The following is a 21,424-nucleotide window of genomic DNA, read 5'->3' as shown; positions in this document are numbered from 1 at the left end:
GGGATGCACAGCCCTCACCTCACCATAGGTTACTGTTGTATGAGAAGGGATGTGGCTAAGAGCAATGAACAGTTTYCTGGTCTTGACTCTAGAGTGTGTTTTTTTGCTTGATTTGTGTTCTTCCATTCTTTTTCATTAATGACCTAATTTTAAATTCTGATTCTATTTCCTCTAGAGAGATATTTCCGTACTTGGTTGTAGTGATTGGCCTAGAGAATGTGTTGGTCCTCACCAAGTCTGTTGTCTCTACACCAGTAGACCTGGAAGTGAAGCTACGCATTGCCCAAGGTATACAGCCCACTCTGGAAAAACCTTGAGAGAAAGAGAGAAAACGAGGGGTAGCCTAAGAACTTGGAGATGGGGAATGATATGAATTCTGGCCTGCACAGGAAACCAAGGCTGTGTGTTGAATTGTAATGGGAATTGTATTCTGATAGTTTTCTTTGTATTGTTCTTTTGTTAATCTCAGGAATTAATATAAGGTTATAGTTTTAGGCAGAGCTTTTTAAGACTCTTGAAKGAAAGAAGTTTTAAGAAGTGTTAGTGAAAGCTGCATCCTCTTCGTATAGTTATTTAGTACCTTGCAATAATGCAGTCTGTGGGTTACATGAAGTTCTGCAGAGTTTGTGGAAAAAATATCCTCTTTAGTATAGACACGCTCTACAGTTGCGTAAGGATTTGATTATGCTCAAACCATGTATAAATGCAGTTTGTAAACTGAAAAAAAAMAGTATCTCTAAACATCAGAGCAGAAAAACTCTGGAGTAATCCCCAGTGAACACAAAAATCTATCTAGTTTTAAAAAACTCCATACAATTTCTATCCCRGCAGAAAATGTGGCTCAGAAACTCAGCAGGCTCTTAAACCTCTGAATCCCTGTRCTGTACCCTTAGACTGCTTAAACTAGGACAGTTTTGTGAGCTGAGAGAGTTGTCCTGAGCTCTCTTTAAAGTTGATGATAATCTGATATAGACAGTGGAGTCTCTAGGCTATTTGATTTGCTTAAAAATAGACATCCAAAATAGATCAGATCAATTGTAGCCTGAAAATGCCTTTTTGTCAACAGTTAGCTGTAGATGTCTAATTCTAAGAAAGAAGTCCAGCGAGGAGTTCTTAGTGCTATCCTCATGCACTAGTGAACAGCCTCCTTTGACCTATCTTTGTGTGTTCTTTCTCTAGGCTTGAGTAATGAGAGCTGGTCGATTATGAAGAACATGGCCACGGAACTTGGGATCATCTTGATTGGCTATTTCACCCTTGTCCCAGCCATCCAGGTGAGTGTGGCCGATCACAGTGGGTGGATGTGCCGGATAGAGGCTTGTAGTCACTGCAAGACTGCAGTGCGCAGTATCCTTCTGTGTCGCTTCTGGTGACAGCAGTCTTGAGCTGTTAAAAAGCACGCRACTACCTCTCAGGGCGTTATGCAAGGACGTGAGGAATCTTGTGTCTCACTGCAGCTACAGGGGAATCTTTGATACCTGCCTTCCTTCATGGCTTCTCTCCAAGGCTCTCAGGCACTGCAGGAACTTCAGGCTTACAATGCTGCTTGGGGTATTTCACTACTGTAACTGAGAGAGCTCAGAGGAATGCAAAAGGGAAGTGGTATGTACTTGATGTCAAGGTAGTGACAAATGTAGGACCAAACCTGGGCCTCTCACACCTGTGCTTTAACCTTGAATTGCTGCCTCTTGAAGAGACAGAATGCTGTTAAAGTGAAAAGTGTGCCTTTCCCCCTGAGTTAGCTTTGACTAATGTCACAGTGCTTCTAGCAGGATCTGTAGTGGAAGAAACATCTCTAAAGTGAGAACTGGATACTTACAATCAGATTTATTAAGGAAGAGGTCTTGTTTGCAGCATCCTACTCAAGCTTCAGCTCACCCTTAAGATCAAATTTTGCCTTGTTTATCTTTAGAGTAGGCTGTTTGTTTGTCTTTCAGGGGCTGTGGACTGCATACTTTTGGTAGCTGATGCTCATCTCCTGTGTGCCTTTTTATCCTCCCTGAAAAGGAGGAGGAAGCCCTGGACAGGAGCTTGTCTTGATGCTGACTTGTGGCAGTATTTTCCTGTGTGCTCTCTCACACAGCAGAACTATAGCCTGCTTATTCTGGAGCAGTGGGAGTCAGGCTTCARCAGGGCAGCAGTTCAGATGAACTGACATATTTCTGTGCCTTTGCTGTGTCTTTAATCATAGAACTGCTGCTGACTGGTTGTGCTGCTTCCCAGTGTTGTGTGTTAGCAGTGCCCCACCTCTCTCTTAGGTATGGCAGTGCCTGCAAAGTGAGGAACATGAGCATATTCAGATTGCTATGGAGGTCTTGAGAGTGTCAGACTTAATGTGCTAGGAGTGTGTCTTCCCTTGAGAGCCACTACAGAAAAGGCAATGGTGCAGGAACTAACTCTGCCACCTCTCTTGAACATAGAGACCAAAAGAGAGGGCTCCTTGGTTAATCAGGTCACTAAGTTCAGTCCGTGCCAGGCACCTGCTTGCACTTTCCTGTGGCAGTTGCTTGCACACCAGCAGAATCATCTCAGGGCCTTGTCTGAACTCTAGGCTGCCACTTGGACCTTTCGTAGTTCTGAGCAGATCCAGCAAATGGTAGGTGGTGCAGMAAGGTGACTGACTTGGAGCTTTATTGCTCAAGCAGTGTGCAAAAGTGTTGTGGAAGTATCAGTAGTAACGACGTGGTAATCTAAGAATATATGCAAAGTAAGTTATATGGGAAGAAAGTGGTGATTTTATTTTTCAAGGCTAGTTATAACAAACCAGGAACCTTGTCCATTTTTTGTTTTTGTTCTTGGTCTAATGAAAGATACTATCTAACTCAGCAAAACTTGCTTTCTGTGTCTTAGCACTTAACTAAACTACTTAGCAGACTGAAGTAGTGGAAAAAAACTCAAGGAAAAATGGATTTTTGTTCTCTCTGTGTATGCGTGTCTGTATATAAATATGCCATGCCCCTTCCTATGTAGTCATCTGTGGTCAAGAGGACAGGCCAGTAATTCCTTGCAGAATTGTCCATGTCTGGAGCTCTGCCCTGTATTTGTTTTCACTTTTTTTCTTTCTACATGACATGCTCTGGTTTTTCTGACTRTGTTCTGACATCTTTGAACTCTGAGACAGTGCTCTTTGTCTTGAATTACTCAGCTTAATCTTTCCTCTAGTTCATCCTCACTCAAGAATTCACTGTCTTTAAGGCACTAACCTGTGTAGGCAGTCTTAATGCTCAGTAAGTGCAAAGTGACTCACCTTTTGTCACAGAGAGGCCAGGGTTACATTACAAGGTTTTGTTAGCACAGTTTTGTGAAATGAGGGTCTGGGGAATCAGCAGGCTTTTGGAGACATTTCTATTAGGACATTTCTATCAACCAGCCTTTGCTGCCATAGCAGCGTTTATGATGGTGTGAAAGGAAGGTGTTGCTGTCTTGTCAGAGACCCTCCAGTTGGCCTGTTCTGTGTCTACAGCAGAGGCTGCTGCAGTGTGGACAAGCCTTCTGGGATGTCTTCRTGACAGATTAATGCCGAGTAGATAGTACACTGTGAATTTATGCCTTCGTTTACTTCTTCTTTGTGGCTGCTGAATCTGGTAGCTGAGTCAGGTTGTCCCAACCCCACGCCCTCAGTTCTAACCAGTGGTGAGGTGAGCATGTTTTCCCAGTAGGCACATACACAAACATACACAACACAAAAGCATGCATAAACACACAGTCGGCCACACAGATCAACACAGACAAACACAGAATACTTACACAAACACCAAAAGCACGCGCAGCCTCATCTTGTTGCCTCTCTGGCTAGTTGGGATGAAGATCCAGTAGTGGGAGATGTATACATATATACAGTGTGAATCCTCCAGTAGCAGAGCTTAGACATAGTCCATCCTGAAGCTGGCCCTGGATCTTTTCTCTCCCTAGTTGCCTCCTGCACAGACACACACGTCCAAACAGGTCTCTCAGGYGACCCCCAGACCCCACAGTCTCACCGGCAGTTGGCCTGGACCCTCAGTCTCTCCCTGGTAGACAGTTCCTCCAGTGGCCTTAYGCACAGAGACACACATGTACACCTGGCTCCCAGGCCACTTATCCTACCTGCCAGCTAGCCTGACTTAATATCTGCTAGCAATCACACACTGGCATGCGTACCTTTCTGTGCTCCAGGTGCTGGTACCCCAGACACACAGGCCCCTGTAACCCATGATCCCATTCCAGTTGGTGGCATTTGATTTTCAGTCATTTCAGTCTCTCCAGTTGCTGGCACTCCAGACATGCAGGTCACTATCATCTTTGGACTGACTAACTTGCTGGCACATAGATCTCCGTACAGGCACTCATGCATGTAGGATGGAGAGTGCCCTCACCTAGGAACACAGTTAGAAWGGGAGTCTAATGAGAAGACAGAAGAGAGTGTGCTCATCAGGCACAGGACATGGTGAGACAAGCATGCTGATCAGCAGCCGGTTTACACAAGTAGCCTCTTTTATCCCCTTATCCCTCTATTTCTCTACTCATGTTCCTCTCCAAACCACCTAGATACCTGCCTTTCCCTGTTTTTGATTTATCCACTAAATATCCCATAAGTCTKGTGCAATCCCGAAATGTTCTTCAGCTGCATCCCATAAGGTGTCCCATACCCCCTAGGCAGTCACCCCCCTCGGTCTGTGAGGTGAGCTGGAGAACCTCTCCTGTTGACCTATCTTGATGTGTGTCACCCTTAACTCACAGCRCTGATGCTCTCTTGGGACAGCTGTGGGAGGAGCTGGGGCAGGGGCTTGTGTGTCTCAGCRGGTAATTGAAGTTCCCCTGCCTGCCGTTGTGCCTCTGGGTCCTTCCTGTGTGTGGAGATGAGCTTTTKAGCACATAGCATTGCCCAGTGCCTTTCCTGTAGGCATGCTTTTATTCCCATCTCAAAGTGTCTTTGTTGGGTTTGCTAATGCACTTTATAAGCAGGTGGAAAAGCATTCATAGTGCTGAATGCCTGCACAGAGAATGAGAGTGCACAGTCTGTTCAGGGCTATTTCACCAGGTTGGCAAGTCTGTAGGTTTTTATGACCAGGGATGTCACTCTTATCTGCTTCATAGGTGAGTAAACTGAAACATCAAGGTGAAACGATCTGTTGAGGTCATGCTGTTGGGTCTGTGTAGCTCTGAAAATAGCATCAAGGTCTTCTGCCTCTCAGTTTGTTACTTCGTCCATTGAACTGTCCTGGTTTCAGGACAGTGCTTGCTGAATTGCGCCATTGACAACTGCTTTCTGATCCTTGATCAGGCAGAGGTTGGGCCACCTCAGCTACATGAACAGAARTACTGCCTAGATGAATCCTCACTACGCGTTCCACAGCAGCTCTGCTGCCAGACTTCAGAGAGATACCAGCCTRTTTTCTCTGGAGATTTCTGGTAGGCACAGCCGATAAACCAAGGCAGGAGTGCCTGAGCATCTGCACAGTTGAAGGCTCCTTTGGGACTTGTTAGGTGGCTAACAGGCCACCTGAGGCCTATGTGAACAGGARTGGGCTGCATGTATCCTTCATTTAATGTTGAAGGTGTCACTGCTAGAGACTGCAGATTAAAGTGTGTTATAATTTGAGAAGGTTGAACATTCAGATTGAACTGAAGCATTGCAGGCTGAACTTCACAGTTCTCAGGTTAAATCAACCTAATTAGCTTTATTTTCAGATATAAGAGTAAAAGCATAACTATTTTGAAGCTGRTGGTGAAAATTGCAGAGGTTGCTCAGCTGACATGAACTATCCTTTGGGTATAAATTAAGCTCATTGCTACAGCRTATTAGCACATTTTCCTGGCCACTGTTTTACTGCTGCACTATCTGACTTCAGGAGGTGCAATGAAGTGAAATTTGACAGTATCTGTGAAGTGAACTTAGTGCCAGCAGTTCTATCTTGYGGATGCTGCTGGGACAGTTCACGTTCTTTTTGCACTTTGCAATAGGGGAGCTTGCAGAGAGCACTTAGTACAAGGGATGAAGGAGTGCGAGAAAATGCTGAGGGATAGACTGGGAATGTAACTGTGTCAGTAGAACAGTGGTAAAAATGGACACTATACCCTGCACCTACGTGTTATTTTTAATAAAGTACTATTGTTTATTAAAGTACTTTGATATGTGAGGTGACACCCATTCTCTGCTCTCTGTGTGATGCTGTCTTTCTTTGGGTGCTTGCTTTTTTCAAAGGAAGACTCTTGCAGTGATGCTGTCTTTAAAAGACTGGCGACGGTTCAATTGAAATCTGGTGTGTGCCCCTTATCTTTGTCCCTGAGAGCGAAGGACGCTGTACAGATAATGTTCTGCGCTGGTGTTGCAGAGTTCAAGGTATCCTTGAGATAGAGAGTGAGGCTGTGTAAATCTGGCAGGGGCCTTTGCTCCAGGCTGTCAGCGAGAGCTGTACAGCACTCAAGTTGTTCAGTTGCTATGTGGTATGGGGAAAAACAGAAGAAAAGAAGCATTTCTTTACTGAAGGTTGTTGTCTGCCCCAAAGGCTTGAACGGACCTTCTATTTTTTTCTCAATTACTCCATGGCAGTGCAATTCCTTTCCCAGAAGGGGTTTGTCTATGTTTTCTGTAGCTCTCCTTGTCCTAAAATAGAGATTGGCTTGAGATAGAATTCATACTCAGTTTAAATCTCCACTCCTGTAATGATGAGCGGGAATAAAATCCCCRTGGCCTGTGTTGCAGGTAGAGACCCCCGTTCTCCTGGCACTGTGGCCCTGTTGATGGCTCTGAGATGCTGCAGAGGTGTGTGCTGAGTGCTCGCACTATTTTCCATCTCGTACCCACTGTCTTWTTCTGAAGTTCACGCTGAGAGCCCAGTCCTGTTCTCACTGATATCCATTAGGGTTTTGCCACATGGTGTGCGGTATCCATGTATAAGAAGATTTCCAGGGCAAGCACTCCCATTTCAGATGTTTCTAATCCTAAGTGGAATAAGAGGAGGTATTAACAGAATTAATCTCTCTATATGCAGAGCCTGCATTTATGAAGTCTGTTTGCTAGGGTGTGGGTAATATCCAGAGAGATATTGCTTTCATTCTATTTTTACTCCCTGAGGMGGAACCTGTGTTGTGTTTTCATCCCTTCACTTCTAAAATCTCCAGTCATAGGTTGAGGAAGGAACTAAAGAGAAGTAGCTGATCAGAAGCTGCCTCTTTGTGCTGTTGTCGCTGGGAGGTTTGGAGACAGAGGGGCAACAGACCTGGTGGATTATCTCATTTTGTGCTATGCTAATCTTTAAATTCCAGGCGGTTGATAGCTTGTGTTTCAAGAACAGTTTGGACAGGATGGGGAGCTTCAAGGTTTTGTTGGAGGTTTTGGATAGCCTTTTGGATAGCCTGTTATCTCGGGCTCTTCTCATTTCACTATGCTTATACTGGCCTCTGGCCCTGTTCGAGAAGCTGGACAGACACAGGAAGAGGAGAGAGGAAAGAAAGGATTCTTTCTGGCACCTCTCCTTCCTCTTGAGTGGATTCATCCTGGCTTACTGCGCATGCAGYGAGGATGCCTGGGCCACCAGCTGCAGGCAGGCAGTGAACGGTGGTGGGTGTTTGCCAGGTCTGTTCTGTGAGTGAAAGCCCCAGTCTTTTATCTGCTGTTTAGCCTAAGGTTTTTACTTGCACGTATGTTGAGCTTTCCTGATCTTTCCATGTTTACCAGATCTTTCCTAGGTCCTGACAGGAATTCATACCCCTAAGAGAGGCAAAACTCCTTCTCAAAAATACTTGAATTTTCTACTACTGTAAGTTTGAAATGTAGTGTGGGAGAGGGGAAGACACTTGACACTGACTGGGATTAAAAGAGTTGTGTGCGTTCCGTAGGGACGCTCTGGGAGTCAAGGGTGTTTCTATTGCCGATCATCTTTGCTGCAGTTTTCTTTCAATCTCTGTTTCTACAATGGCACCTGCTGGGCAAAGTGGAGCACGACAGGGAAATTTGGAGACAACAGCTTTTGTAAGAGTTATTTCCTACGTACTTGTGTGTAGAGATCTCTTAGAAAGAGTATGCGACTTTCTTTCCAGGGGCATAGGACTGAAAAWTTTTGTTTGTTGGGCAGTGCGATTTGAACAGAAATGGTTTAGTTGGGGCCCTGGAGAATGGCTACAAATAGGAGCCGCATGTAAACAAAGCTACAGTGGCTCCCGTGGTCTGTCTTGATTAGGCAAGGGTTGACTGTACCCAGTTACTGAGCTCCCTGTATTCCTGGAGGAATTTTAAATTAGGGGTAAGGTTTACTGATAAGTGAAAGAGACTGTCACTGCTGGAGGTTGTTTGGTCATGAGATTTAAACGCATAGCCAGGAGGCTGGGAGTTCTGGTTCCAACCCTGCCTCTGCTTTGTGAACTGGTAAAACATCTTCTGTCTGCTTGTTCCCGTAGTGCTTTGATGTTTTATGGCTAAGAAGAGTGAAGAAGGTGTAGATGAGTAAATAAGCTCTTGGATTCTTAAATGATGTTTTTAAACACTAAACTCCGTAACTATTATGAAATATCAATAATAAGTATTGTCAGTAAATATCAATAATAAGTATTGTCAGTAAAATATAATCAGGCCTGCACTCTGGGCAAGATTTTGCTCAGCTGCTCTTTTTCTGAAGTTGAAATATTTCCTGTTACTTCAGCAGCTGCCATAGCTAATAAATGTGTGTGCTGTCTGCAGGAGTTCTGCCTCTTTGCTGTGGTTGGCCTGGTGTCGGACTTCTTTCTGCAGATGTTTTTCTTCACTACTGTGCTGTCCATTGACATTCGCCGTATGGAGGTAAGGAAGGGCAGAGAACACAGGCTCATGCCTTGGATTTTTCTACTCTGCTACTGTAGAATGCTTTAAGGGTAGCTTACCCTCTAATTTTCAGTCTTACACAGCTCAGTCTTCTCTGTTTCTAAGTTCCAGGGCAATTTTTGCTTGATTACACATAGGGACAGGACACTTGAGCAAAAAAGGCACTCTCAGATACRTAAGCAGGCAAATCTTGAATGTATGGTTTCTGGAAGGAGGCATGGTCACAAACAGGTCCAGTGTTCTGGGTAAAAAGGAGAATAAATGCCAGAAAGAAACCGGGCAGATTGACTTGAGCATGAAGCCAGGAACTCAGACCTAAGCATGTATCAAAGGACAGATGTGCGCAGATAACTGACTGTGAGCGCAGTTCTCCTGAAGGACCTCGTCACCATGGCTTTCACACGTGCGCTTTTCTCTCGGCAGCTCGCTGATCTGAACAAACGGTTGCCAGCAGAAGCCTGCATGCCCCCAGCGAAGCCTGTCAGCCGCGCTCAGCGCTATGAACGCCAGCCAGCTATGCGACCTGCCACCCCCCACACCATCACCCTGCAGCCATCGTCTTTCAGGAATCTGCGCCTGCCCAAGAGGCTGCGGGTGATTTACTTCTTTGCCAGGACCCGGCTGGCCCAGAGACTCATCATGGTATGCCATTCGGTGCTATCTAGTGCCTCTTCCTGTTGGATGCTAATCCAATCCAAGTGCACTTCCAGAGAAAAGAAGTGTCCAAAGTTTTCATGCATCTTTGTTCCCCTACAAGGCTTATGCTGCCCTATAGTAAACACAGTTCAAGAGGTGCTTCCCTGAGAACTCCTCTCTGCATGTGTTAGCTCCAGAACTCTGCTGTTTACATGATGTTTGGATGGCGGTGGGAAATATTCTGATAATTGCTTTAAGGTATTTTTATACAAGCAGATTTTCAGGACTGTATGAGTGGAGAGAAAATATCTTTCTAGACCAGGAATTATATTTTGTTCCTGTAGAAAAGATGTGGAGATATTTCATTACATAGAAGACTCTAACTCTTGCCTGTTTGCAGGTGTAATTGCAGCATTTAAAGCATTTAGTCTCTCTGTTTGTCCTCCCTATCTCTGTTCTGGATGTTGCTGCTCTATAATGGAGGCAGAGGAATCTCTGTTCCTTGGCTTCTACAAATCACAGCTCATTCAGTTAACTGCTATCTAATGCTAGTGGCAGTCTAAGTTAGTACACTAGTCTGTGAACTGTGGCTGCTGCACTAAGTCCTGCAGAGTTCATGAATCAGAACCCTGAGTTAAACCTCTCTAGCACTGTTTAAGGATGGCAGAYGTGCTGAGGAGTGGGGTTCTACCATCAGACTAAAGGGAGCCCACAGAAAAATAGTGTTCAGTTTTTGTGTGTGTTTTTTGTTTGTGCAAGCTCTCCCAGTCCTCTTAAAGAATAAGTATCTATCTGGAGTAAGACTGTAACTGAAGGCAGGGTGTACCCTTCACAGGGATGCTGTTGATGTCTAGTTAGACTGCTGCCATGGTGTCTGAGGGGCAGAGTGCTGAAAACCGTGTACTAAATGGGCTTGTCGTTTTGCTCACCCTGTGTAGGCTGGGACGGTTATCTGGATTGGAATCCTGGTTTACACRGATCCTGCTGGTCTCCGCACCTACCTCACATCACAGGTCACTGAACAGAGTCCTCTGGGTGAAGCAGGTCTGCCTCCTATGCCTGTTCCTGGAGGGGTCCTACCTGCTGGGGACCCCAAGATTGATCTCTCAGTCTTCCCATCGGACCCTATACAGCTGTCAGAAAACCAGACACAGCAGCGTGAACAGAAGCCAGGGCTGGAGTCCCTGAGCAGGCTGGAGACAAACCAGCACACATGGGCCCAAGGACCAGAGGGCAAAGGGAACGGGCAGCCAGAGCTTGGAACTGAAGCAGAGGTTACCTGGGGAGCAGAGGATGAAGAGATTTGGAGGAAGCTCTCCTTTCGACACTGGCCATCCCTCTTCAGCTATTATAATATCACTCTGGCCAAAAGGCAAGTGGGCTGATGTCAAGTGCCCAAGCACTTTGAATTCCCTGCAGAATTGACTCCAAGGGTTCTCTCCCCACCCCACAGACTTTTGTCCTTCTGAGAAAGATCATTTGCATTCCACATTCCTTACTACAAATGTGACTTCAGGAAACAGGCTCTTCTGCTATGCTGCAGAGATGCCAAACTCTCCAGGACTGTTTGTCTGAGAACAGGAGTTTGTGCTCCTCTCTTGTGTGTATTATATGTTTGTTGTCTTCCTTTATCCTAAAGATTACACTTTTTGGAGGTAACGTGTTTAGAAGTTTGTAAAACAAAGTACAATCGTTTGTAAGTGACAGGGATATAGAAGAGAGCAGTAGAAGTATCTGTGCTGAAGAAACTTCTTGGCTATATCCTCTGGTCTGCGGTATACAGGAAATAAGCTGGACTGCGGCGTTGTAAGGGTCCTTCCTCACTTACATCTGTGAAATTCATCTGATCTCATCAATAGCTCATTCTGCCATTGGCTGTTTTTACCTTTTCCACAGAGGTAGGGTTTAAGTTTAGCCTCGTTAGACTTGGGAAACATCTTCAGAGAAAGATATTCCAATGTAGGCATTTAGTTTAGAATACCTAAAAATATTGGCCTGAAAATACCTACTGATACCAACCTTGGCTGCAGCTGGGAAGATGAGCTGGGTGTGAGCTATTAGGGTTTTCCTCTTTACCTACTGTTGTTTCTAAGCTATTCTCCTGTCTTTCCATTCCTTCAGATATATCAGCATTCTTCCAGCAATCCCTGTCACGCTGTATCTGAATCCACAAGAGGCCTTAGAAGTGCGGCATCCCCAGGAAGCTAACCGCTACCACCCTTTCTTATCCGCAAGCAGTGGGAAGCTGGATGCTGAAGCTCAGCCTGACCAAGCCCCACCCAAGCTGCAGGGGCACCGGGATGTCACCCTCTACAAGTAAGAGTCCTTGATACAGCCCTCTGACCATGCCTTAACTCCCTTGGGGATATAGGTTGCTCTTTGGCTGTTTGGCTTTTGTCCCAGTGGGGAAAAAGGAGAAGAATGTTTTTTAAGCTTCAATACAAAATCCTGTAAAGCTCAGGGCACTGCAGCTCGGCTTGCACAGCACTGAATTAGTCCTGCATGGTACTTCTGTTCTCAGCAGCGGAGTTCCCTGTCAGGAGATGGTGTGTGCAGCCCAGGTTGCTAGTACACGTTGCTGTTGGTGGTGTGAAGGGGAGCTGCTCGTCCAATATATATTGGTGACTGTGGGCAAATGACACACAMACATATATTTGCGTGTGTTCACTATCGTTTAGTGACCACTGTGCAGTTAGTCACACATTTAGAAGATTAAGCTCTGATAGTTCAGAAATGCATTTTAATTGGATGACTTGGTAATGGTAAAACCATGTATTATTCCAGCAACCACGTATTGCATGGCTTATCACTGGGCAACAGGGATAGGAGTTCCTCTTTGGGAATAAATGTCATGGTTCCGTAATACTTCACTGGGCATTCAGTGAAACTCTTAGGCAAACAAGGAACTTCCTTTCCTGCTGAGAGGACAGGCTCCCAACTTGCCGTCTGAATCTGCGTTCTTCATTGGTTTTGCTGAACATGCTTTGCATTACCCTGATCCCCATCTAGCCTTTTTCTTACTGCCTTAATTGCTACTGACTTTTCTTGTTGAAAAGTCTAAAAATCTTGTTGAAGTTGACATCTTCCTATTAAAAAAAAAAWTTTTGCAGAGATTACAATACCTTATTGAAAACTTCCCTCAGTTGAAAAATTTAGAACAGCAGTGTAATATTTTCGATTTCAGTATTTTCAAGCACTAGCCATGAACTGGTGACTGAATCTCTATCTCCCCTTCTTTTCACCTCTGTTTTAAACAACTATTTAAACGGCAATGGTTTTCATGTTAAATTTGCAGAGGCATGGTCACCCTCCTGAGTGACAGGTACTGGCTCCTTTCAGGCAACCAGGTACTGTAAAAGCCTGCCTTTGCTGCTGAGGAGCAGAGCTGGGAGTCCTGGCAGCTCCCTCAGCTCAGCTGGGAAGCAGCAGTGGAGACCAGCCCCGTGATGGCCAGGCAGTATGTGTCCCCTCTGCAGCGCTGTGCAGGGAGCAGGATGCAGTTCAGCTAACACGTGTCTGTTTGTCTCTCCCATCAGGGTGGCTGCTCTGGGTCTGGCCTCGGGCATTATCCTGGTCCTGCTGCTCTTCTGCCTGTACAGGCTGTTCTGCCCCAAGAACTACGGGCAGAAYGGGCTCTCTCATAGCAGGAGGAAGAGGGGGGACCTGCCCTGTGACGATTACGGCTACTCCCCACCTGAGACTGAGATCGTCCCCTTAGTTCTTAGGGGTCACCTCATGGTAGGTTGGACAGATGCAGGCATTCTGCGGTCTTGCACCAGTTTGTCTTTTGCTTTGTTTACATAACAGCCCCCACAAAAGACTGGCCAGTTAAGCAGTCTTAGTGTAATGCAGCCTTGGAGGGCTAACGACTGATGAATGATGTGCAGATGCAGCGTGGGGTACTGTGGCGCGAGGTTACCTGTAGGACTTTGCCATTTCTTCCTGTGACTTGCTCTGAGTTTTTTGCTGTTATTCCCCTCTGTGTAGCCAGCCGTTGCCTTTCATTAGCTAGGCTGATCCACTCTTCTTTGCTGGAGAGCTCTAGATTTCTTTTTTTTAATGCCCAGTGGATTGTCCTTTTTTTTCCTGCTTCCCCAAAGTTAGTGCATAGGTTTGAGCTATTAAATATTGTTTCCACTGTTAAAACCATCTTTGGGTGGCACAGAAGTATGCCACTGCTCAGCTGACTCATTTTTCTTGAGGGAAAGACATTCCTTACGTTTCTGAGGGAGGTGCAGCCCTTGGGAACCTTGTCAGATGGAGTTTCAAACACTGTGCCGTGACCTCCATATAAGCTGAACCTCTGTTCCTATGGTGACATTGACTGCTGAATGTCATTTTGGACAATGCTCATCCCACAGACTCCAGCATTTTGCTTCTGTTTTGACTGTCCCCAGTACTGTGTTCCCACTGGATAGTCTGTACTGCATGGCTGATCCTGCAGTCTCTTTGGGCCATACTTTGTCAGGGAAACAGAAGGAAGATGGAGGCTATTTTATTTGCAGCAATCAAGCACACTGTTGAGCCTCCGGACACACTGTTCTGTTCTCAGAGTGTCTATAGGTTGCTAAGTCAACCATGTAGTTTTGACCTAAAGTTTATCACTTAGTTAGTTCTTCAGCCTTGGAGCACATGCAAGGTGACTGTCAGAGTCCAGAGGTCATCCTGGTGCTACGTGCTCAGCTGTGCTTGTTCTTTCTTGCCAGGACATTGAATGTCTTGCTAGTGATGGGATGCTGCTTGTTAGCTGCTGCCTGGTGGGCCAGATCCGTGTGTGGGATGCTCAGACTGGAGACTGCCTCACTGTTATTCCCAAACCAAGGTATGTGGTTTCTCTGCCAACTCATGCAAATATGTACTATTTTTTACATAATTGCTGCTCTCCCAGCTTGTGCAAACCCCACTGTGGAAAAATCAGCGATCACAGTCCTTTGTGCCTGTTCTTAATCCCCACCATCACCGTGCTCATGCAGACTGGGTAATAAGTAATTCCTGCTGTCTCTGTGGAGTCCTGACACTCCTACTGCTTTTGTGTTCCCAGGCAGCCCAGGCCATCTGAGTCAGTAAAGATGGGACAGTTGACCTTTTTTTTTATTGTTTCAGGTTGCGAAGAGACAGCAGTGGCATATTTGATTACCAGGAAAGCTGGGATCAGAGTCCGGATGGCAAGAATAGTCTGGATGACTCTTTTGAGAATGGCCACCAGCTCAAGAGGATGCTCAGCCCTCCCCAGCCTCCACTTTTCTGTGACCAGCCAGACCTCACATCTCTCATTGACACAAACTTCTCTGAGCAGGTGAAGGTGGCAGAGTCAGAGACACGACTCCGTGCTGTGGCYGGTCGCCAGAAAGAGGCTGGCTATGATTTCAGCAGCCTGGTTAATAAGGTGTATGAAGAGCACAGCACCTCAAACTGCATGAACTTTACTGGCCTTTCGGCCCCGCACGGACAGTCTGGGTTCTGCGTGGGGACTGGGAGTCCCCGATCCCTGAGCTGCGGGAATGAGGAGGGAGGTTGCAGCAGCCGCAGAAAGAGCCTGGGGGAAGAGTCTTTTACTGGATTTGACAAGTCCTCCCCCATTTCTTCCTGGGGAGGAGACTTTGAAAGCTCTGTGTGGAGCCTGGACCTGCAGGGGAACCTCATTGTGGCTGGCCGGAGTAACGGGAAGTTGGAGGTAAGGAGAAAGGTTCACTGCCAGTTCTGCTGCTGCACTGCACTGTGGCTCTGTGCAAGGATGGCACCTAACGTCTGTCACAGAAGCACAGGCATCAGGCACTTCAGAGCAGATCCTGGGGCAAAAGTTTCTCTTCTGCTCTGGAAACCCCAGCGCTTCAGCTTAGTTCCGTTTTAGAACAAAACAAGTGTTGGGTTGTAGTGTCTACTGTTAGCTAGCATCAGCTTTCTAATATGTTTGAAACAGCTTTTCCTTTGATCAGTGCTTTGTTCATCTTCTTTTCTGGTTCTTGAGTGTCAAAATACTTCATTTCTTAGTGTAAGGAAAAAGATGTTTCAGTTGCTRCTGAATAGAAGCAGCTGTCTTTTAAGACTAAAGAAGCACAAAAATTCCTCCTGTCAGTAAGTAATGTTGCTGCTGGTCAGTCATGAAATAAAGTGRATAGGAGATCTGTAGGAATTTAGATTTTCAAGTAAATTTTAATTGAACATTTAAATCTCTTCTGATCAGAAACTTCTGGCATTGATATAGTTTTAATCTAATTTTCAGAAATTAAATTAGATTTTTTCACCTTAAAATAAATACAATTTTTTTTAGTAAATATATTTTCAAATTAAATTTTTAATAATGTTTRGTCTGTTCTTGTGTTGCATGGAAGCAACTTTGATTCCTCCCAACAAGGACACAGGCAGGTGAGGTCATTGAGGTTTTTTTTTTCCTTCCTTTAAACATGCTTTTGAGCTCAGAACTTTTCTTCTGGGCTGCTGTCTTAAAACGCTGACTGAATCTTGTTTCCAGTGCACATCAGAATGCTGCTCCAAAATACAGTRCAYTATRTACTCTGAACAGGGGTGCGCACGGGCCTGGCCGGACRTGGTGAGGGGTGCTGCAGAGCTGGRCCTGTGCTTACGCAGGTTGCAGGAAGAAAGGCACTCAGACTCTGTGAAGTGTTGATTAAAATATCATTTATTGGAGTGAACATCAGAAGATAAAAGAYGATAGTATGGATGATCTTACATCCCTTCAGATGCTGGGAATCCCAAGTTTTGCAGCATCGGACGGACATCCAGTCGGGGTGCATGCGATACAGATCCCCTCCATGGAGGGGTTCACCAGCATTTTGGTCTTTAGAGCTCTTACGGGGTTTTCTGAGAGAAAAACAGTTCTATTCATTGTTTCTACTGTCAAACAAAGGTGTTTGCATGAGAACATGCTGCTTCGCTTGGAAGATAAAAGCAAGGACACGCAGGCGGTGGAATCGCCGGTGCCAAGTGGGAGCAGCCTACGGGCTCCTTCGTTACGATTAGCCGGCTAAGCTTATCCTGCGGCCACGGGCTGTGCGCAGCAYGGCACAGCAGGCCCGCGCCTTCTCCGGTTAGCTGTTAGTGCATCACTCACTCCCCTGAGTGCAGGGGTCTTGCAGGTAGGCTCACCGCAGCATGTAACCCTTCCTCTTTTCAGGTTTGGGATGCTATTGAGGGGACCCTCCGGAGCAGTAACGATGAAGGTCAATCTGGCATCACAGCGCTTGTGTTCCTGAACAAGAGGTAATTGCAGTTGTGCTTGGAGATCCCTGTGAGTGGAGGAGAACGTGTGGTGCAAGCTGGGAGCCCAGCTCTGACCCTTCTGCCATTATGATCAACCAACTCCAGGCGAGAAACAAGTCAGCTGGGAAGCCTCTTCCTTGCCCACATGTTCACCTCTCAAGCTGGGAATGGTGGAGTGAGATTTCCTGGGTCCTGTGCTTGAGGCCTGTTCCAGCAACCACATATTTTTCATATACATATTCAGTCTTTCTAGTAGCTGAATATCGAGAATTACTCTAGACTGGGAGATGGAGCCTTTGGGTCACCATTCTCTGTTTGCTGCTATTCAAAAGACATTTCCATCTACTGGTTTGTTCTGTGATCTGAGCTCAGTATAATTTTCAAGCTCCTTCCCTCACCATCAGTAGTGCCCCATCACTGGGAGCCTCACCCTGGAGACCAGAATGTGTGCTCTGGACTGGGCTGGTTCCCCTTGGTGCAGGAGTGCACAGGAGCCTACGTCGTTTGTGATCTGCCTTGCAAGGTGCCTGGTCTCAGGGCTCCTCACCCTYTCTTCATGTGTGTGCATTTCTCTCTCAGGATTGTTGCTGCCCGGTTGAACGGCTCTTTAGATTTCTTCTCGCTAGAAACGCACACGTCCTTGAACCACCTACAGTTCCGAGGTGAGCAAGCATCTGAGCGTGCTGTGTGTGACTGAGCTCCACTGAGCCTTTTCCTCTTCCCTTGCCTTCTCGCAGCTGACTCTTCCTTACTCCCATTTCATAAGTTTTACTAATAACACTCTGCTCCAAAAAATCCCTGTGTTGTAGAGTGCCAAACCAGATGCTGCAGAGACATGAGGAATATTTTGGGAGTCTCCTCTGGAGGGGAAGCATCTTGAGTGATGGTTTCTCCACTTCCCAACCTCTAGGTCTGGAAGTTGGGAAGCATGGGTTCCAGAGTCAGCTCTGTCCTGTGCCACTTTGTTCTCTCAGTTCTCATTTTGTTGGGCGAGGTCTGTGTCTCACTTCTTTGCACATCATGTGTGCGCCACCACCATGGTGGTGTTTGGGGCCTTGGCACAACCGTGACACATGCAAAACTAACCTGTGATGATAACTGTTTCACAGTGTGGTGGCTTCTGTGGTTCTGGAATGGCCTGGAGGGGTGAGGAGCTCTGGCCTTTCTCTGGGGGAGTGGTTGCATTCCTGAGGGAATGCCCCGGGGTCTGGATGTGGTAGATCAGGGCAGACTGGAAACGGAGCAAGCTTTGCGAGAAAGGGTTGGCGGCGGGGATGATGTTTCCCTGTAGGGCCGAGTGAGTTATGCCTGGCTCTCTGCACTGCTCTCAAGGCTATGTCAAGGGTAATCAGGGCACTCCTGGGCTTCAGGGAGCTCAGTCTTTCCGAAGACCTACTGCACAGGGACCACCGATCTGCAAAAAGGAATTCAGCTGTTGGGCCCTGTTTGAGACACTTACTGTAGTTTCTCAGGCATGCTGAGGACCAGCAGCTTCTGCTGGTGTCGACTGGAGCACTGAGTGTTCAGCACTTAGAAGAACTGGGCTCACATTCTCTTCCAGTTCAGCATCCAGGAATCCCTGGTTTGGCATTGCTGGGTGATGGTCACACTTTCTTGGAGCATAAGGCTGTGTGTCCTACTGTGGTGGACTCACCTGTGTGTCTTGCTGCAGGAGCCCCGAGCAGAAGCAGCATCACGTCCTCCCCTGTGTTCAGCAGCAGCGACGTCATCCTGTGTCAGCTCACCCACACCGTGTCTTGCGCTCACCAGAAGCCGATCACAGCGCTGAAGGCTGCAGCTGGACGGCTGGTCACGGGGAGCCAGGACCACACTCTGAGAGTAAGGCTTCCTCTGCTGCCATCCTGCGGCTGTTGCTGCACTTCACCAGAGGTTGTGTGCGGATGTGCCTGCTTTTGGGTGTTGTGGGATGTGAGCTCGTCTCATATGTGTGGGGACAAACCTGGCAGGTGTGTACATGCACTCGAGGAAACCAGCGTTTGGGATATTGTGGCTGGTGGAGTCCAGTCCAGTGCGCTCCTGAATCCCCTCGTGTGGCATTCGCCTGTCTGCCTGTGGCCCCTCAGCGTAGTTAGGAGGACTAGCCTGACCTTAAGAAACCTTTATAAAAAGCATCTTACTCAACAGCATGAGATGCTCTTACCCTAGGGCTGGGTGAGTTCCTGACTAGCAGGGWCAGGCTCTGGGATGTCCCCTTTCTTCCCCTTGTCCTCGAGAGCAGCACCTGCCACCGGCTCCCTCTGCGGTGCAAGTCATTTCCCTGCTCCGKCAGTGCCAGATCGGCTGTACCCTCCTCCCTGGCCCTTGGCAGCAGCATCCACYGAGCTCCCTGTCCTGCATCTGTGGCAGGCTTCAACTCTGTCGTGGGAGTGAGGAGGTGTACTGGGACACGTACCGGGGAGASGGGGGTCACCCTGGGCAGCATCTCAAGGCTGCTGCTGCCCGCCCAAGCCGGAGGCTGCGAGCACTGCCACCTGCTCTCTCCCATGCGAGCCTTTGACAGCCTTTGAGCCTTTGTCCACCTGAGTGTGCCAGGCTGGGAAGGTGGCACAGGATGGGGGCTTCGGTGGCTACGGGTGCGCTCGCTCCTCACACCACGGTTCCCCCTCTCTCCCAAGGAGCRGCAGGTCAGGTTGGCAGTGTCCTGCCCTTCGGAGCTGGCTCACAGTTGGCCCATGCTCTTCTTCCAAACGTGTAACTGGACGTGCTAGCAGTAGGTGTGAGACCACTCTGCTATATTTTTGCTGTGTGGCCTCCCACGGACTGTTCTGCCAGCTGACTGCATCCTGGAGGCACAGGAAATTCCTTCTGAACACAAGAAAACACTTTACTGTGAAGGCAGTTGAGCATTGGAACAGGTTGCCCAGAGAAGCTGTGGAGTCTCCATCCTTGCAGATACTCAAAACCCGGCTGGATACAGCCCTGGGCACGTGGCTCTGGCTGAGATCTGTTGCTTTATTACCAAGAGAGCAACAGCCCAGAAGGTGTCTCTGAGGCATGGCTGAGTGGAGGCTGACACCTGCCTCTGCTTTCCCTGCAGGTGTTTCGGCTAGAAGACTCGTGCTGTTTGTTCACGCTGCAGGGTCACTCAGGAGCAATCACAGCGGTGTACATAGATCAGGTAAGGAACACGAGGCGAGCCGTTCTGCCTGGGTCCCTCGAGGAGCACCCGAAGCCAGCGAGCCTCTGATGGCAGAGCCAGGCGCAGGAGGCTGAGGCTGGCCCAGCAGATGTTCCCCGCGGTGGGAATACCTGCCTTCCGGGGAAGGGGCCGTTTCCTAACTTGGTGTACAACTGTGCYGTCAGGGCAGGAGCGGCAGCCAGGSCCCAGCAGGCTGCTCTGTTCTGCCGCTCCCCCTCTGGGAGATCTTGTGTAGCAGCTTCCCAGGGGAGGGAGGGAGGAGATCACGCCTGCGTGCTTTGCCACACAGCTTCAAGGAAGTTASGTTTCTGTGCAGCCAGGAGGCCTGGAGGTGTTGGGGTTTGTTCCCTCCTGTGCAGCAGTAAAGAAAMCGAGCTGGCAGTTCCAGCCTGTGCGTTCCTGTGACCTTTACAGCCCAGGAGAGGGCCCTGAGCGCTGGGAAGTGCTTGCACGCAAAGGGTCCCGTGTCTGGCGAGTTGCCGTGCCTGGGGCGCTGCGAAGCCCTGGGGCGTGAGGGCAGGCTGTCCGGAAAGGGCGCTGGCCGCTCTCCTGCGACGTTCCTCACCGGCGCTGCCCCGTGTCCCTGCAGACGATGGTGCTCGCGAGTGGCGGCCAGGACGGTGCCATCTGCCTTTGGGACGTGCTGACGGGCAGCAAGGTCAGCCACATGTACGCCCACCGAGGGGACGTCACGTCCCTCACCTGCACGACGTCCTGCGTGATCAGCAGCGGCTTGGATGACATGATCAGCATCTGGGACCGAAGCTCGGGGATCAAGCTCTATTCTATCCAGCAGGTCGGTTGCCAGGCAGCAGGCAGGGGAAGCTCGCTCTGCGAGGGGTCTCCGGGGCTGCTCTGGGCCCCGCCAAACCCCACAAACCCGCAGGCTTCTGCGTTTGTGAAYGTGCGTGGGCAGAGCTCAGAAAAGGCTGGGTCTGGCGCTCCACCCGAGCTCCCTCATTCGCAGCACGGCGGCCCCGTTGCTGGCGTGTGCAGCGCCCTCCCGGCAGGCAGAGCTGCCTCGGGGGCTGCGGGCTCTGCCGCGAGACAGCGAGGGCCGTCTGCGGGGTGCGGGGCCGGACCTCGCCGCGGGGCCGGACCTCGCCGCAAGCCGGGCCTCGCGCGCAGGAGGCGCCTGCTGACGCTCGCTCGCTTGTCCTGTGCAGGAGCTGGGCTGCGGGGCCAGCCTGGGCGTGATCTCCGACAACCTCCTGGTGACTGGAGGCCAGGGCTGCGTCTCCTTCTGGGACATCGGCTACGGCGACCTGCTGCAGACCGTCTACCTGGGGAAGAGCAACGAGTCGCAGCCCGCGCGCCAGATCCTCGTGCTGGAGAACGCTGCCATYGTCTGCAACTTCGGCAGCGAGCTCAGCCTGGTCTACGTGCCGTCGGTGCTGGAGAAACTGGACTGAGAGCCGGGGCCGGCGCTGGAGGCGGGGTGGGGAGCGAGGCCCGGGGCGTGGGCGGACGGGGTGCGCGCGGTGGGGCCCGTGCCCGGGAGCCGGGGTGCAGGCTCGGTCGCGCTCGGCCCGCCTCCTTGTAAACTGGACTCTTGTCACCCACCTGGCCGCAGGCGCYTGGGCCCTGCCTCTTCTTCCCCTGGACCTTCCGCGCGGGCTCCGCTGCGG

At 48.8% G+C, this 21,424-nt stretch overlaps 1 protein-coding gene across 2 annotated transcripts in view; it reads left to right on the top strand.

The window, feature by feature from the left end:
- The window catches only part of SCAP (SREBF chaperone), a 76,097-nt gene extending 54,729 nt beyond the window's left edge, over positions 1-21,368 (top strand). For both annotated transcript variants that reach the window (XM_085317811.1, XM_085317810.1), the window contains exons 10-24: positions 176-288; positions 1,180-1,274; positions 8,660-8,758; positions 9,203-9,421; positions 10,354-10,787; positions 11,537-11,731; positions 12,952-13,153; positions 14,122-14,237; positions 14,519-15,089; positions 16,551-16,636; positions 17,216-17,298; positions 18,309-18,475; positions 19,695-19,775; positions 20,386-20,592; positions 20,963-21,368. In XM_085317811.1, coding sequence (XP_085173937.1) covers positions 176-288; positions 1,180-1,274; positions 8,660-8,758; positions 9,203-9,421; positions 10,354-10,787; positions 11,537-11,731; positions 12,952-13,153; positions 14,122-14,237; positions 14,519-15,089; positions 16,551-16,636; positions 17,216-17,298; positions 18,309-18,475; positions 19,695-19,775; positions 20,386-20,592; positions 20,963-21,208 — 2,914 coding nt within the window. In that variant the 3' untranslated portion in view covers positions 21,209-21,368. The remainder of the gene's footprint in view (positions 1-175; positions 289-1,179; positions 1,275-8,659; positions 8,759-9,202; positions 9,422-10,353; positions 10,788-11,536; positions 11,732-12,951; positions 13,154-14,121; positions 14,238-14,518; positions 15,090-16,550; positions 16,637-17,215; positions 17,299-18,308; positions 18,476-19,694; positions 19,776-20,385; positions 20,593-20,962) is intronic.
- The last annotated feature ends 56 nt before the right edge of the window (positions 21,369-21,424 follow it).

The sequence above is a fragment of the Rhea americana genome, unplaced genomic scaffold, assembly GCF_003343005.1.
Source record: "Rhea americana isolate MKP2758 unplaced genomic scaffold, rheAme1 scaffold_508, whole genome shotgun sequence".
Taxonomy (NCBI): Eukaryota; Metazoa; Chordata; class Aves; order Rheiformes; family Rheidae; genus Rhea; species Rhea americana.
This window is presented reverse-complemented; position numbering and strand designations above follow the sequence as displayed.